We start from the raw sequence: 18936 nt of genomic DNA, 5'->3' as shown, positions 1-18936 counted from the left end.
TGCTTGTTCACACCCCCCAGTTTTGAAGTAGCGTACCAAGCTACTCATGTTTCTTGCGTTTTACGCAAGCCTTTTTTACCCCTGTTCGCATCCCTCTTTTCCCGCACCACCAGTCAACCAAACACTTCAACACTTCACTTAAGTCTTCCGAATGAACTTGGAACACAGCTTCTGACTCTCCGATCGAGCCATTTCTGCACTGCCCAGACTACAAAATTCTCCTCATCGCACCTGTATCCGTCCAACCTTGATCAACGCCTCAAACACCAACTCTACTACTTCTCAAACTGTATCACGGATCCACATTATGATTAACATAACATCTTTAAATGTTCATGGCTTAAACTCCCCTTTCAAAAGATCGATGCTCCAAAAGGAAACTCAGACATCTCATGCAGACATCCTTTTTATACAGGAAACACATTTCGCAACATCCAAGATCCCAAAACTACAACTACATCGATTCTCCCACTTCTACATGGCCACCAACCCTAAGAAACGTAATGGCATTCTTACAACCATAAAAGACACTATACAGTTCTGTTATATATCAGAAGCAGCTGACCCTCAAGGTCGCTATCACATCTTGATTTGCGAACTTAACGACACCCTCTACACTCTAGTGAAGGTTTATGGTCCAAACAACAATCAAACTCAATTTCATCGTAAACTCCACACCATTTTTATTATTATTTATTATTGTTATTATTATTATATAACACCATTATCTCTTCTAAAAAACAAGGCATACTTTTCATCGGCGGAGACTTCAACGTCATTGGCAACCCACTCCTGGACTCATCCTCCAGCAAAAGATCCATCAAACAGAATTTCAATCGTTTCCTACATGATCACGACCTCTACGACATCTGGAGATGCCAGCACAGTTTCGAAAAAGACTACACCTACTAGTCCCCTTCTCATCTATCCGACTCCAAAATTGATTTCTTTATTACAGATAAATGAACATATAACATCATCTAACATCGGCACCATCACATGGTCAGACCACGTTCCAATCAACATAATCCTGGACGACTCTCAACGCTCAGCACTCCCCCCCATCTGAAGACTGAATTCTACTATATTGAAGAACCCAGAGAATCAAAAACATTTATTAGAAGCTCATAACTTATTTTTTGACCTGAATACTACACCTGATATCTGTATAACCACACTTTGGCCTGCTTACAAAGCCTACATGCGGGGTATTCTCATACAACTCAATGCCCGAATCAATAAACAGAGATCACAACAAATTAACCAACTTTTAGCTTCCATAAAACTAAATGAGGAAATTAACAAACAAAACCCCAATACCTCCACATCTGCATCCCTCACCTCAGATAGAAACCAGCTCCGAACCCTTTTACTATATAAATATGACCTCAACCCCAAAAAAACGAAATCACAATATTACTCTCTAGGTAATAAAGCAAACTCACTTCTAACAAAAATAATCAAACAAAGACGCCTCAAATCTAAAATCTCCTCAATTTTACACCCAACTACCCACACTTCGCTTACAAATCTAAAGGACATTGCTGACGCCTTTGCAACTTACTACCAAACCTTGTACAATATCAACGATGACCCAGATACACCCCAACCAATGACATCGTCCATACAAAACTTCTTAACTACCACTAATATACCCCATCTTACTCCGTCACAACTCACCTCTATATCTATCCCATTCTCTCCCATAGAGATAGAGAAAACTATAAAAACCTTACCCCTTAATAAATCTCCAGGGAATGATGGCTTCACAAACAAATTTTATAAAATATTTGCCCCTAACCTTACACCACACCTAACCGCTTTTTTTAACCATGCCGCATCTACAGGTACACTCCCTAATGAAATGCTGCAATCCATAATCACAACTATCCCAAAACCAGGCAAAGACTGCCAACTTGTTCAGAACTACAGACCGATTTCACTACTTAATACAGATATAAAACTTTCGCCAAATTAATAGCCCAAAGATTGATTCCCCACCTACCCACCCTAATCCACCCAGACCAAGTAGGATTCGTTCCTGGTCGCCAAGCGCCTGATGCAACGAGGAGACTCATTTCTCTTCTACATACATTAGAAACCACTAAACAACCCTCCCTACTTTTATCCCTGGACGCTGAGAAAGCATTTGACCGAATACACTGGCACTTTATGAAACTCACGCTTCAAAAGTTTGGAATCACAGACTGGATGCTGTCGGCAATCCTTGCCCTTTATTCCAACCCTTCAGCGAGAGTACTAACCAACAGTACACTATCACAAATTTTCCACATCTCCAATGGTACCAGACAAGGCTGTCCCCTGTCCCCCATAATTTTCACCCTACTTATTCAACCATTAGCCTCAAAACTCAGAGAAGACCCAGCATTCACAGGGATCACCCATCTCAAAAGAGAACACAAAATTAGCCTATTCGCAGATGACATAATATTAATGATTACCAATCCACACAAATCACTCCAAACGATCCAAACACATCTTCAAAAATATTCAGAAGTATCATACTACAAACTCAATGCGCCCAAATCCTCTGTCTTAAATCTTAATATACCTACTAAGCTCCAGAAAATACTCCTCCAACGCTTTCCCTTCTCATGGGAACAACACAGCATCCCTTATCTGGGAATTAAACTCACCACCTCGACAGACCAACTTTACTTCTCAAATCATAAACGGCTACTCAAATCCATCCCTCAAGAACTTAAAAACCTACGCACGTCCACATTATCGAAATTGGGAAGAGCAGCTGCTCTAAAAATGTGCATACTGCCCAAAATCCTTTACATCTTTCGCACACTTCCTATACCCAGCCCCAACGCTTTCTTCTCCAAACTACAAGGAATACTTGCTAAATTCCTCTGGAACACAAAGAAACCCAGATGTACAACAAACCTCCTCATACGCCCAACCTCTAGAGGAGGGGCAGGCCTTCCACACTTAAAATCATACTATAATGCCGTACTTATAGGCCAACTCTACTATTGGTGGCACCCAACTATCAAAAAAACGTGGACCACTATGGAAACACTTCCGCACCTTTCGTCACCGCTACGTGACATTCTGTTCCTACCACATCCTTCTAAACCCAGAAATCTACCCAAACACCCTTGCATCCGAGCCTCCTTACAAGCCTGGTATGACCTCTTATTATGTAACTCACCAGAATAAATAACGATACCGACCCCGATCACCGTGCTACACTTTCTTACCCCTTCTTTGAACCTCTTACATTGGGAAAATCAAGGTATATTCAGTGTACAAGACCTTTATACAAACCACACAATAAACTCCTTCCCAAACATCCAAGAGAAGTTTCACCTACCTGACAGTGAAATCTTCACATACTTGAGGATAGCTCACTCCTTACAAGAGATGAATGTTTTGCATCATTTGAAGGTTCCTACTACCACGTATCTCTTCCTTAATAAAGCGCAATACCCTAAGAAAGGAATTTCAACCTTTTACACGCTTATATCCAGGTCTCTGTATACCCTACAATCCACCTCTCTATCCAACTGGGAGAAAATTCTTTCACAATCAATCCAACCCCACACATGGGAAAACACCTTTAACAACACACATAAAGCACCTAGATGTAGCTCCCACTGGGAATCGTACATGAAAATTTTACACCAGTGGTATTTTACATCTGTTAAACTCTCTTTATATTATCCCCACCACTCATCCGCTTGCTGGAGACAATGTGGAGAAATAGGATCAACATATACTTTAGACCTGCAAATCTCTAAGATCATACTGGAACAGTATCTTCCACTTGATCTCCTCAGTTGATGGAGCCCAAGTGGCTCCTAATCCTGCTCTCGCACTTCTGCATATAGGAATCGACAAATTCAATTTCAAATCCCATACCGGCATTATCCACATATTAGCAGCCACAAAACTTAACATCACTAAGCTATGGAAATCTTCCACAACTCCTTCTCTCTCTGCCCTTATAGCGGTCATGAATTTCCAATGCGATATGGAAAGAAGATCGGCCCTCAATAACTCATCCCATCAGAAATTCAATACCCAATGGTCTCGATGGCTAAAAAACCCCAACTGCTCTATAAGATGATAATATATACATAAATTTGTAAAATTGCGACCCCTTTGTCCTAGACTGGTGTCCCCCCCTTCCTCCCCCTCCCCTTCCCCCCCCCCACCCTGTCCGGCTCCACCTTTTACAATATTTCACACCTAATGGGTTCACACTAAACAAACAACATCTTCTGAGACACTCGATATTTGCCCATATATCCCCAGCCAATTGGTGGGGAATTTTCTTTTTCCCATTTGAAGTATGTATGTACCCAGTTGTGAACTGCACTGATATGTACTGTTTTGTATTGTATTAAAATATTTCAATAAAAATACTTGAAACTAAATAAAATATTAAAATGTGATGCTTACTGTACCTCAATCTCTGAGTGAATGAGTTGATAGTAAAGTTGGGTCTCACAAGGTACATTACCACCCTGATTTTACTATTGGCAAATCACGCTATTAGTCAGGGCACCACAAAACATATGATTTGGCCCCAAGTCCACTCTTTAACAAACTCATGCAGACTCCACCTCCGCAACATCGCCAAAATCCGCACGTTCCTAACTCCAGAAACCACTAAACAGCTCATCCACTCCCTCATCATATCGCGACTCGACTACTGCAACTCCCTCCTCACTGGCCTGCCTCGCCGCTGGCTATCCCCGCTTCAGTCCATCCTGAATACGGCTGCCAGACTCATTCACCTTTCCAACCGCTCCGTTTCCGCCACCCCCCTCTGCCAATCCCTCCACTGGCTTCCGATTGCGCAACGGATCAAATTCAAAATCCTAACGCTGACGTACAAAGCTGTCCACCATACTGCCCCGAACTACATCACTGACCTAATATCCAAGTACCGCCCAGCACGCACACTCCGCTCCTCACAAGACCTCCTTCTCTCTAGTTCCCTGGTCTCCTCCTCCCATGCCCGCCTCCAGGACTTCTCCAGGGTGTCACCCATCCTCTGGAACTCCCTGCCCCAACCCATCAGATTATCACCTACTCTCCTCTCCTTTAGGCGCACCCTGAAAACCCATCTCTTCAGGGAAGCCTACCCCGCCCCCTGCTAACTTGCCGACCTCCTCCACTCTTCCTACCACTCCATCCCCCACAGCTATCTCCTCCTGTGCCACCATCCCCTCCCTCCTAGATTGTAAGCTTGAAAGAGCAGGGCCCTCGATCCCCTCATGTTTTGCATTGTATTGGTATTGTTCTGTCACATGTTCTGTCCCCCTTTGTAATGTACAGCGCTGAGCGAACTATTGGCGCTTTATAAATACTGAATAATAATAATAATAATAATAAAATAATAATATCTGGATGAGATTGCCATTTTTAATTTTGACTGGGACTACTGACAGAAGGTCCATGCATTTCCTTAATCCATTTGTAAGACCAAGTTAATAGCCAATCCAAAAAAAATAATAGCATAATAGCTCTTGAAGAAGCCTGGTATCTGGGATAAAGCAATGGGCAGGAGGTCCACTTCTGATGGACTGAAGAAATCAAACGTTGGCCCCAGAAGGGGACAAAACAGGTTAGAGGTATTTTAGGAATTGTAGGAGATCTCTAGAAGTTTGTGCTACTATAGCAGTTCCATTTATTGATCTCATGAAAGGGAGAAAGTCCACCATAGTGAAATACAATGAAGAGGCAGAGAGAGATTTTCAAGATTTGAAGGCAGTAGTGTTAACCAACCCCAACTTCAATCAATAATTACTTGCACAAATACAGTATATGACTCTGATACTGACCTAGGGGCAGTGCTGTCACAGGAAATTAACAGGAAAGAAAGTCTAGTAACATACCTCAAACAGAAACTAACACATGAAAAAGGGAGCTATTCAATAGTGGAATGGGACTGTTTGGATATTAGGTGGACACTAGAACTACCGAGGTATTACTTTTTAGGCAGACAGTTCCGATTGATTACAGACCATTTTCCTCTAAAGTTGATGGCTTGGAACAAAGGGAACATTGTGAGGGTTGTAAGATAGTTTTGGAATCTGCAGGAAATGAAATTGAATGTAGAATACAGGCCAGGGGCCCAGATAGGTAAAGCTGATGGACTATCATGCATCCACTGTATGTTATCAACATGGGCTGAATGAGAAAGAAACAGATTCCTCCATTCATTTAGACAAAGTGGATGGAGGAGGCTGCAACCACTGATCAAGCAAAAGTTTCCAACATGTCCCTTCGATAGGAAGTGCCAAACCCTAATTAAAATTTGGCTGGTTGTTGCTGAGCTTGAAACATTTCGATCGATATAGTATATTAGACATGTGCACATGTGGAAATTTTTGTTTTGTTTCGTTTTGGATTGAAGAATTTTGTTTCATCATATTCGAAAGTACAGTAGAGAAGAAAGTGTAGAAAGAAGGAAGGAAGGTGAGGAAAATAGGGAGTAAAGGGAGAAAAATAGGAAAGAAAGTGTTGTAGGTAGACATGTGCAATGTGCAAATTTTCCTTTCAGATGCATTCGTTCATTGAAGAATGTTTTTTGTCATATTTGTTGTGTTGAACCAATTTGTTTTTGGAATTCATATAGGTATCTGCAGCATTCATTTCATATATATTGGTTGGTCAACGTGGATTAGAAAAGTTGTGTCGTTTTCCTGGAAGATTGCTATATATCCGATATATTATGGAATCTGAAGGATGCTAGTGCAACCCACCAAGAGAAATGGCATGAGCTGACTGGACAATATCGACTGGCATCATGTGCATCTGAATTAATGAATGGAACCATTCATTAACTGAACAAATTAAAAAATGTAATTCATTTCCCCATGGCCCGAACTACTGTAACATGATGTTTCTGTGGTTGAACTGGATGGACTTTTGTCTTTTTTCAGCCAGACTAACTATGTAACTATGTAACTATCATCCAAATGAAACAAATGCATTCTTTAATTTTATTATAACTTTTCTTGGAATTCGTTGCCATTTGCTACTATATCCATTCAGAGATTTGTATACATCCGAATCTCCAAAAATGACATTTTCATCCAAAATACAAATTGTAATGAAATGAAACGCACATGTCAACCATGTATGGCCCTTTTAAAAGTGCAGAAGAAACCTGCTTAGACTGTTCCTGGGTGTCCCTGTTTTCTGCATGGTTTACCGCTGCAAATACCAGCTGAGCTCAGCACATATACTGTGAAAACATTTACAATTCAGTCTACTCTCATAATTCACACACCTATCTGACAGCTGGAAACCTTTGTTTGGTTTTGCAGGTTTCTGTGTAATCTTCCTGCCTTCATTTTCAACAGTGGTCAGCCAGAAAGTTGCAAAGCTGCACTAGTAAAAACGGTGTCCCATTCCTGACTGTGCAATATGATATCTTTCCTATATTGTTTTACTGTATGTCTTGTATCAATTAGCATAAGGCTATCTGTTTTTTGTAGTATGCTGACATCCAGTGGTGTTTTTGGGCCAATGTAACTTGTTTACTAATGTCCTCCCCTTCTGTTTAGTGCTAGTTAGTTTAGTTCTAGCTACACCCTCTCCACTTCTTCCATATTCCCTCGGTCAGTGTTAGATGTTCACAGAGACGGTGCTCAGGAAAGTCATAGTCTTCTTACACTTTTAAAGACTTGAAAACATTATGGGGTGGATTTACTAAAGGCAAATAGACTGTGCACTTTGCAAAGTGCATTTGCACTGCGCAAGTGCAGTTTCTCTGAAGCTTAGGAAATGAGGTACAGCTTCACTTTGCAAAGAATACCCAATCAAGTGCAAAATAAAAAACAAAACAGCATTTTTGCTTGCACCTTATTGGATGATGGAAGTCAATAGAACTTCTGCTCTTTACTAGGCTCTGGAACAACCAAGGGCAGACTGACCATTTGGAAACTTGGGCACTGCCCGAGGGTCCGGGTCAGTAGGGGGCCCCATGAGATGCCCCTGGTGCCTTTTTCATAGGCTTTTTTGAGTTTGGGCAAGGACACAGGGGCCCCATGATCCCCTATTGCCCGGGGGCCCCATGAGTTGTCAGTCCGCCCCTGGGAACAACTGCACTTGCAGAGTGCAACTGCACTTTGCAAAGTGCACAGATTATTTACCTTTAGTAAATCAACCCCACTCTGTACTGCTATAGCTTAAGTAAAACTGTGTTGGGTTCAGTTTCTGTGTTTTATTGAATAGTTAAGCTGCCTGTGGATAAAAAATATTAGCCATGTTGGGGACTTTTCCTACCAGTTTGTGCATGTCACTGGCTGGCGGATTTACTGTGCTCCTCACGTCATTGTGGCAGTGTACAATTTCATCTTGGTTTTCTTTTATCCGCGTCCCCACGTTGTCAACCTGTATATATGATATTAAGTAAATACATAAAACACAAAAAGGAATATTAATTTTCATTTATTGTGTTATTCTATAATACTCATTAGTTGTTGTTTTGAGATTAGCATATTGCTTGAAGGGATAATTGAATCTGACTGTCCATCCTACCTACTTACAGCGGTATTACACCCAAAGGCAAAACATTTGGTGTATTGTAGCTTACCAATTTGTAGATATGATGGCTGCATTCGTTTTATTTTTAAGCTTTCCTTCTTTATTTTCACCTGGTGATCTTGCCAGTAAATTTGTCTGTTGTGGCAGTTAGAGAGTTGAGATAAACCATTTAAACTGACTGTAAACCTCACCTTGTAAAACAACCCATTCAGTTTAAAATAGAAATGAAAGGCAAAACATTTGTGTATAGATATAAAAACATTATAAATACCTTTTCTTATCTGTTTTATATGTGATAACATACCATGTGTTCTCAGCTACATAAGAGCCAGGGGGAGAGGAAATAGCGTACACTAAGCTTCCCAGTGAATGGCTGTGCAGGGGGGCATGTCAGGACAAGTCTGATCATTGGAGGAGAGCAGGCTGAGCTTGCAGCATAGCTAGAGAACTGACCACACTGTGCTCTCCTGCCTAGTGTGGTGAGTTTTTAATAGGGTAGCAGAGGGACTGGCAGGAACTCTGGAGATTTCACACAAAGGAAGCAATACAAAGAGAACAAGATACTTTTTCATACAAATACATGGTACAGCAGGCACATATCAGGAATCTAAAATGTTGGGTTTATATATTCTATAAAGTATTGGGGGATCCAGAAGACCCCTCCAAGAAAGAGGTTTTAAATGAGAACCAACAGCGGTATAAATAAATCCAACAACTTTATTGAATTCACAAAAAGGTGATAGGCCTGTTAGGTCAACAGATACATAGGCCTAATACCTTTTTGTGAATTCAATAAAGTTGTTGGTTTTATTTATACCGCTGTTGGTTCTCATTTAAAACCTCATTTTTGGAGGGGTCTTCTGGATCCCCCAATACTTTCTCGCTTCGTTTTGGTTTTTGAGGACCCCGCCATGTTATTGTAAGGTGAGCTGGTGATTACAACAGTAACCAATTTTTTGGCTCTTTAGTTAAGGAGAGGTAATATACAATATTTTTTATTTTATTTTCTGATTATTCAATTACATATTCTATAACACTGACAGGCGTGCTTACAATGATCAGCTTTTATTTATTTATGTAAAACCCATATCCCAAAAGAAAAACGATTGTTGCTGTAGCTGCTTAAAAAGTGTTAGATGGAGTTTAGCTTCAATTTGTGTATCTAAATCTGTTGTGCATCAAACACTCTCTTCCCCAAATTGATAATGCTTTGCTCTTTCATCCAGAGTGTAGGCACTCTAATACGGGAGGTATGTTACTGACCAGATCACCAGGTGGTGGTTCTGGGTTTAATACTGCTTTAATTCTGTTTGGGAAAAGACACTAACAGATAATACTTTCTGCTACACAATTATATTACTATTGTACAATCTCGGGAGATCTCTTGCTCAGGTGCTTCACTGCAAGTCACTTGTTTTACAGCTATTCTTATAATTGTGGATATGCAAAATGATCAGACTTATGACATTTTATAAATCTTAACTTTCTTTAATGAATATTTTTCACTTTCTTTCCACACTTCCTACCTTTTTTTTTTGTCCCTTCTTTCCAAACCTTCCACACCATCACCCTTCCTCCCACCCTTTCTTCCTCACTTCCTTCCACGCCTCCCTACCTACATTTCTCACTTCCTTTCACTCTTTCCTAACTTCCTTTCACATCTTCATCCTTACCTTACACACTTCCTTCCATAACTCCCAACTACAATTCTCACTTCCTTCTATACTCCTTGCCTAGATTTCTCTCTTCCATTCACATCTCCTTGACTACTGTCCTCACTTTCTGCCCACGTTTTCCTGTCTACCATTCCCACTTCCATCAACATTTTCCTCTCTACCTTGCTCATTTTGCTCATTTTCCTCCAATCCTTCCAAGCAGCTGTCCTAACTTCCTTCCAAAACGTCCCTTCTATTTTCCTTTCTTCCTTTCACAACTTTCTCCCTACTTTCCTCACTTCTTTCTAAGCCTTCGTTACTTCTTTCCAAGTCTTCCTATTTACTTCCCTCACTTCCATACATTCCTCTCTACTTTCCTCAGCTCTGTCCAAATCTTTCTCAGTTCCTCCCAGACATTCCTCTATTACTTCCATACCTTCTTTCTCATCTTCTATGCTTCCCTGCTCACCTTCAACTCTGCACTTTCCATTCTACCTTCCTTGCTTTTTTCACACCTTCTTCTTTACCTTTCTCTCCTTCTGTCTTTGTCTTTCTTGCTTCCTTCCACAGCTTCCTCCCTATCTTCTTCACCTTCACACCTTCCAATTCTCACTTCCCTCCACATCTTCTGCTCTGCCTTCCACACTTTCTTCTATACCTTCTTTCTTCCATTCCTTGCCTCTGCCCATGTCTTTCTTTCTACCTTCCAAAACTTCCTCCCTATCGTTTTCACTTTCCTCTAGACTTTCTTCCACTCACTTTCCTCCACACTTTCTTCTCCTCATTTCCCTTCACACCTGTGTCTCGTTCTTCCCCACTTTCATCCACACTGTCCTCACCGCTGTCCATGTCTACCTCACTTCCCTCCAAATCTTCCTATCTTCTACACATTCCTCACCTCCTACCACACTTTCTTCCCTGCTTTTCTCCCTTTCCTCTCTATCCTCACATTTTCTCTCACCTACCTTATTTTCTTCCATACCCTCCTCTCTACTTTACTTCTGTCCACATCTTTCTTCTTACTTTTATCACTTTCTTTTTCACCTTCTTCCCTACTTTGCTCACTCAGGTCCATTGAGATTTACAAACACAAACCGCATGACAAAGGTATTGTAAATGTCCTGAGGTCACCCGAGCCAACCAATAATCCACCACCTACTTCTACCAATTAAAGTTAACTGATACCATACCAAGGCTGGATTTGGTGGCCACAGCAGCCAATTTATCAATTAGAAAACTACACGACATCCTTGAAACTCATAAAAATAAGCAGTAAACATAACACAAACTGGAAATAAAGTAACATAAACTGGAATTTGGATCAATGACTTTGAATGTCATCTTATAACAAAGTAGTATCTTCACCCTGGATCCCCAGCCATATGACACCACCTTGGGAACATTATCATCATGACTGTAGATATCAAATGAATCTTCATATGACCACAGGGCTGTCATACTTGCAATGGCTCTCTGATCTCAATTGAATATTAACTGCACATGCTATCATTGAAAGGCTCTAATACCATGCAGGCTGCAGTGACAATTTAGAGAGCAAAAATTGAACCATATATTGTAAGTGCAATACGTTCTATCTCGGAAAGAATCAAACCGGACAGAAGGGTTGGAACGCTGCTCCAATGTTGCTAACACTATCTGTTGCTGGAACTTACTCTCTCCACAGACCCTCTTACAGCTACTCATCATCACATCTTCAACCAATCAAGTACATGTCCCACCCCAATTCCTTTAATGTTTAGATAATTGTTTACCTATTGCTACCTCATTCCTCTCCAAATTCAGTCATGAAGGGCTTACACAGATACCTCTATCTGTTGCTCCAGACCTGACTTTATGAAAACTTTGTCACTTTATATGTATGCAAAACAGCTAAATATTGTAAAAATATATTTTCATAGTTAAAAAGGCTTCCTTTATAATAATGCAAAAGAAGAATTTACAATTGAATTAGAGGACTTTACTGAGTTATTTTGCAGAACAAATATTAGACTTAATGGGTAAACGGAAAACATTTCAGTGGAAAATGGGTTTATCTAATGTTCACAGCGCCAACAGTGCAGGCAACAACCTCTTAGTAATCATGGATTCACACCATTGCTGAACTTTTGTGCAGCATGAAGTAAACCCATAAATTAGAGCACATCCAATTTTGTAGCTCGTTTGATCTAGCTAGCAAACCTAATATATTGCTTCCAGGATAATACCTGATAGATGTTGCACCATGAGTTCCTCAGAATTTCCTCACTAAGATTTTTTTTTTTATAGGATTGACTCTATGCACATGTACCAATTTTGACAGTTACAGGGGCCTGCATTCAAATCTGCAGAGTCTGCATGAGCCTGGAGGTATGACTTGCATTGACACTTTTAGAGGTTAAGTTGACACAGTCCTTGCCCTGGCCACTCTATCTCCCTGCCATATTTTCTAAGCTAATAGTTAAACTTCCCACTGTTTCAGGAACACACTGGATCATGAAGTCAGCACTGGCCACCAGAACTGTATGCAAAACTAGGCCAACCTAATAAGAGTTTTTTTTTATCCAGTTTAAATATTGGCATTAACTTATTATCTCTTCACTGCTGTCACTGTTGCGAAACCCATATGTCTGCAAATATAATAAAAGGCAACCTTAACGGCTTGAAACGGGGGCATTCACAATACTGGAAGTTACAGTACATGTTTTATTTTTTCCTTTTGAATGATCTTTCCAAAAATATTTCCAATTGTTCCTAAATGTATTTTTATGTCCTATGCAGACACACCTAGTGTCTCTCAAATCTTAGAAAAACTAGGCAATTTCCCATAGCCAGGGTGTCTACAGAGTTATTTGTTCACAGATTAACCAAACTGGGTGACAATATGGTAAGGATAAACTTAGAATCAAATGTGCAGAACCTTTTGAACTATATATTCAAACAAACATAATCTGATACTATTCTTGGCAAGGTTATAGAAAGAAAGAGTCAAAAACTTATAACTGGAGCTCAATTTATTTAGTTTTTGACAGTGTTGACTCTGCATCATGTTTTTATGGTTTCATTTATCCTCTTTGGGTGATTTACGCTCACTTCTTGTACACATGACACCTGTATAAGAAATTAGAGGATTCTGTTATCATTGGGACAGGAAAAAACTGAGTAAAAAAGACCTGACAGATGCCTTTGTCCCTCTATGAGAAATAACCTGTCACTAGGCCAGGAATGGCTTAATCTACCCAGTGTAAGCACAAGCAACAAAATAATCTGATATGGGATCTGACCCCTTTAACCCTATACATACCTAAAAAGAATTTTGGCCAATGCCAGGATTTTCCTGCTGCCCCGTGTCAGAGCTGATGCAGGTGCTTAGAAGTGTTCTGCACCTCTTTGTATAGGGTCGAGGATATACATCATGTCCTTGTTGCCAAAAGGCTTATTAAAGGCTCAGATCTGATACTGAGAGTTACTGGATGGCAATTTATCTATGACCTGCAAACAAGACCTTCTGTACTGCCTTCCAATTATAAACTGGTTTGCCTTGTGACCTGCTTTTGATTCTCCATTGTGAATCTTGGCCTGCCTTCTGATTATGACCTTGCTTCTTGCCTTTAAAACTACCTGGTACTGGGGGGTGTGGCCTGGAGCAGCATGGTGCAGGGTGCACTTTTGGGAGCTCCGTCCCAGACTCATCCATTTCTGCTGATCCTGCATAATATCCTGCTCTCTCTCATACCTTTTACACCCGCTAACCTCTTCTACCCTTCCGCACAATGTCACCTCCGAAAAAAATTGCTGACGCTAGCGGCAGACTCAACAGGTTTCGACATAAAGACAACACGAGGGAAGATGGTGCGTTTGCTTCCTCTGTGGGTGAACCTGTGAACGCTGATACTAACAAGGTGTTGGAGGTGATTTCCACCTGCCGGAGCACTCTGACTTGCAAGACTGAAGAGGTAAAGATTGATATTTCCCTTATTCGGCAAGACTTACAAAAGCTCCAGGAGTGGGTCACAGAGGTGGAAGCGCGCCTTAGCCATGTGGAGTATGACCTGCCACCATTACAGGTTACCACTGAATGCTTGCAACACCAACTACATGCCGTACTGCAAAAGCAAGATGACATGGAAAATAGACTGCGGAGGTGCAATCTCAGATTTGTTGGTCTACCTGAGGGTACAGAGGGCTCGGATCCAGCTACTTTGCTAGAATCACTGCTTACCACTACCTGCGGCAAGACAGCATTCTCCGCCACCTTTGTGGTGGAGCAGACACATTGCATGGCCTCTAGGCCTCCGCCAAAAGGGGCACCTCCATGTACATTTATTGCCTAGTTCCTGAACTACCGTGATTGTGACACCGTCCTTCACCTCACCAGGGAAAAAGGAAGCATTTCCTTCCAGAATATCAGGTTTGCGGTGTTTCCTGACTTCTTGGCTGAGGTGCAAAAACACTGCACGCAATTTGTGGAAGCCAAGCGACAACTCCGGATCCATCATGTTTCCTACGCTATGCTATTGCCTGCCAGGCTTCGTGTTGTGGGTGATGACAAGGTCCACTTTTTTGAAGACCCAGAATCGGTACTGACCTAGCTGGATCAGTGAGCAGCACCGGGTCCTGCACTGGCCTGACCTCCTGGGACATCTATTGGAATGGTGCACCATTTCTTTCTACTCCAGGGACTCGTGAGTGTATCAGGTCGCACCTGTCCGTGATTCTGACTCCCTCTTACTATACGCACATTTATTTTTTCTCACTTCCCCCTCCCTTAACTGCAAATTATCTCTTTTTTTTTTTTCTCTCTGTTTGTCCTCCCGGTCTCAGCTCCTAATCCCCTTCATTTTGCCCTACTTGTGAGTCTCGGGCCTTTCCCATTCAGATGCCAGGTGATTTTCTCTCCTGTACTATCCTCTTCACCTGCTCTTTTATCTTCAGTTATTTATTTAAATATTATCTGCATTTCCTCCTCCTTTTCTGCCCTTCTCTCTTCCCCCCTTCCCTCCCCCCCTTCACTCCCCCCTTCCTTCTCCCCCCTTTCCCTCCCCTCTTCCCCTTCCCCCCTATCTCCCCCCCCTCTCCCCTTTCTTTCCCCCTCTTCCCTCCTTCCCCTCCCATTTATCCTTCTTTTCTCTCCTTTCTCTTTTATATTAGTTCTATTCTGTTTTATTTTCCCTTCCACTTGGACATCCGACACCCTTGGCCATGACCCGATTTTCAGCGGATTGTTCGCCACCCTTGAACCGATTGAACCATCCCCTGTGTGTTTCGGGCTTTGCTGTTGTTTTCCTGCAAGGTCTGTTTTTAGGTGGCGGTTTGGGTTCCTTTTTTATATTTTACCCTATGCAAGGTTTCCCTGGCCAGCTGGAAAGTGGCACTTTGTCTGTCATCAATACCTCCTAATGCCATTTCCATGCTGGTCCAGAGTGTATTGTTTATTCTATTCCATTTAGCTTGTTCATGGTAGTATTGTATTGTGTTTGCAAACTTGAAGAATATTATGTTGCCCACTGCAGGGGTGGACTGACCATTCGAGCACTTGGGCACTGCCCGAGGGCCCGGGGTCAGTAGGGGGGCCCCATGAGATGCCCCTGGTACCTTTAATAGGCTTTTTTTGGGTGTGGTTTGAGTTTGGGCAAGGACACAGGGGCCCCATGATCCCCTACTATTGCCCGGGGGCCTCATGAGTTGTCAGTCCACCCCTGGCCCACTGATAAGTCCATAGCTCCTCAATGCAAAAAGTTGGTGGCTCCTCTTACCACACCACTCATGGGTGTCAAATTGCACTCCATAATGGCACTAGATTTTTGGATAAGGATTGCTCCTCTTGGTTATATGTTTCACTGTGATATTATTGTAATATGTGGCCTGCTCTTGTGCATCCATATGCATACGTCTCTGTCTTGTATTCCGTTATGGCTAATCTCAGATTTTTTACATGGAATGTCCGTGGCATGAGGGCACGGCCTAAACACACTGCTGTATTGTCCCATTTAAAATCTCTGAAAGCTGACGTGGCAGTCCATTTGGAAACCGACATCACCGGCCGGCTCCAACTGGCCCTTAAAAAGCTGTGGATTGGGTGGCTTTACCAAGCCCCTTACACTTCTAATTCCTGAGGTGTTGCCATACTAATTGCTAAGATCTGTTTTCAGCTCCTAACTTTACACTCGGATCCTCAGGGTAGGTTTCTTTTTTTACAAACAATCCTTAATGATATAGAAATGTTGATATTGGCCTATTATATCCCCCCTTCCAGTTTGCAGTGTTATCTGAAGGCTTGGTGTTTATTGCACAGCCCCCTGCAGTCCCTACTGTGTGGTTGGGGGATTTTAATATGATTATAGACCCCAGTCTTGATAGATTGGACTGCAACCCCCCTGCCCATACCCCATCTCAAGTTACTAGATTTGGTAAACTGTTGACAGAATTTGCACTGGTGGACACCTGGAGATACCTGCACCCCACGACTAAAGCTTACTCTTGCTTTTCCGCTTCCCACTCTACTATGTCCCACATAGATTTTATATTTATCTAAATCACTTTTACCTAATTTGGAGGAGGCGGGTTTTGCCTCTAGGGTGTTATCTGACTACTCTCCATATTGGCTGACACTTCGACAATCCTCTTTGCCATATATGTGGAAACTGAACCTCTTTTGGTTGACTGTTCTTCCTGATTTGGAGGGCGTGCAGGTCGATTGGGACTATTTCTTTACCAATAACGAGGGATCGACCGATTACAGGATAGTATGGGACTCCTTTAAATCACATGCCAGTAGCATTTTGGCGTCCTGCAACTCTAGGTACAAGACTAACTCTAGACGGGTTATGCAACAGGTGGAGGTGGATTGTTAGACTTAAAACACTCTTTTCAGGCAAACCCATCGACTGAGCCCACTTCCCTAGTGAAACTACAGGCTCGCTTGGTTAATCACCTGCTTTTTGAGAAGGCCAAACAAAACATCTTTTTCAGTAGGGAGAGAATATTTGAACATGGGGAGCGAGCTGGTCGCTTACTGGCATACTTGGCGCATCTGAATCTTAGGTCCCTTACTGTGATCTCCCTGCATGATGCCTCTGGTACCCATATCACTGACCTGGACCTAGTGGCAAGGGATTTTTGGGACTTTATTTGCACTTTATTCTTCCACGGTTACTCGCTCTCACATTGAGCTTCTCAATTTTCTACAAACCATTCCTTTTCCTACCCTTGCCCCCTGTCAAATTGCTAAATTGGAAGCCCCCATCTCCATCAAATATATAATTGAAACCATAGCCCACTTATCCCCCTCTAAAGCACTGGGCTCTGATGGACTCCCATTGGAGTTTTGCACCTATTTCCAGGACTCTCTCAATCCTCGTCTACAGAAATTGTACCAACATTGTATAAATCTACCTCTCTTCCTCAATCTATGGGAGAAGCATTATCCTTATACCTAAACCCAATAAGGATCCCCTACTTCCCTAGTAATACCGCCCCATTTCCCTCTTACAACTTGATATCAAGATCTTGGCTTAGGCCCTGGCTGTGCACTTAAACAAAATAATTTTACATTTAATCCACCCAGCATTTAATGTAAAGAGGCTCTTTATGAACCTGCAGGCATCCCATGACTAGATGGGTTCCAGAGTTGTTGTTTCACTTGATGCTGCTAAGGCTTTTGACTCGGTGGAGTGGGGGTTATTTATGGGAATGTTTACGTAGATTGGGATTTGTGCCCAAATTCCTTAAATGGCTTTGGTTACTTTATCATGCTCCTACAGACAGGGTCCTGGTTGTCGGGCGGGTGTCTGATTCCTTTCCCCTTTCCAGGGGCACGCGCCAGGGATGCCCTCTTTCCCCCTTGTTGTATGCGCTGGTGGTGGAACCCCTAGCCATAGCTCTCTGAATGCACCCCGATATTTGAGGTCTGTGCTCTGGTCAACTAACCGAAACGGTGAGCTTATATGCAGATGACATGCTCTTGTACCTGGAGGATGCGGGCCTCTCTTTTAGGACCGCTGTTGACCTTATAGACCACTTTGGATGCTTTTCTGGTCTTAGAATAAACTGTGGGAAGTCCCAGATTCTCCCTCTGGACATTGGTGCTCCTACTGAGGAACAGGTCTCTCTTACTCTAGTCAACACTATTACATATCTTGGGGTTGTGGTTTCTCTTAGGATTATCTTCGGCTTAACCTGGAACCCCTATACCCTATGCTGAAATCCAAATTACAGGCATGGGCTCTTCTTCCCTTACGGGTTATGGGGCGTATCAATTTGATCAAGATGGTGCTATCTAAACTTCTTTATATTCTTTGGCATGCACCGGTATATTTACTGTTGCAGGTTTTTAAATCCCTTCATTCAATGTTCAACTCCTTTGCTTGGGGTAATACAAGACATAGATTTTAGCCTCTATTATTTAGCAGCCCAATTGTCTCATTTTTTTTCACTTAGACAAAGGGGATAAAGACCGATATCTTGTCTTGATGTGCGCTCCAGCCTTCTCTTGGGCTACTCACCCCTTTCAATTTTTAATAAAGGGAATGCGGGACTCCTTAATTATGGGTAGCCACAGGGGATTGCTGTACCACCACTGGAAAATCTGGTCATTGACCTCTAGTAACTTGCAGGTTCCTGCATACATTCCCACACCCCTTTATGGGACAACCCGAACCTCCCTTAATTGCCTACCCTCCCCGACTTTCATCTATGGATCAATAGGGGGATTTTGTATGTTTCCCAGGTGTTCACCAGTGTTGGTATC

At 42.1% G+C, this 18936-nt stretch overlaps 1 protein-coding gene across 1 annotated transcript in view; it reads right to left on the bottom strand.

The window, feature by feature from the left end:
• The window catches only part of LOC149455541 (allurin-like), a 72852-nt gene that overhangs the window by 27516 nt on the left and 26400 nt on the right, over positions 1 to 18936 (bottom strand). The window contains exon 3 of the mRNA XM_089685962.1: positions 8275 to 8382. Coding sequence (XP_089542088.1) covers positions 8275 to 8382 — 108 coding nt within the window. The remainder of the gene's footprint in view (positions 1 to 8274; positions 8383 to 18936) is intronic.

This window comes from Staurois parvus, unplaced genomic scaffold (genome assembly GCF_062004578.1).
Source record: "Staurois parvus isolate SC_StPar_1 unplaced genomic scaffold, SC_StPar_1.0 ptg000390l, whole genome shotgun sequence".
Lineage (NCBI taxonomy): Eukaryota > Metazoa > Chordata > Amphibia > Anura > Ranidae > Staurois > Staurois parvus.
The sequence above is the reverse complement of the archived record's forward strand: the minus strand, read 5'-3'. Positions and strand labels throughout refer to the sequence as shown.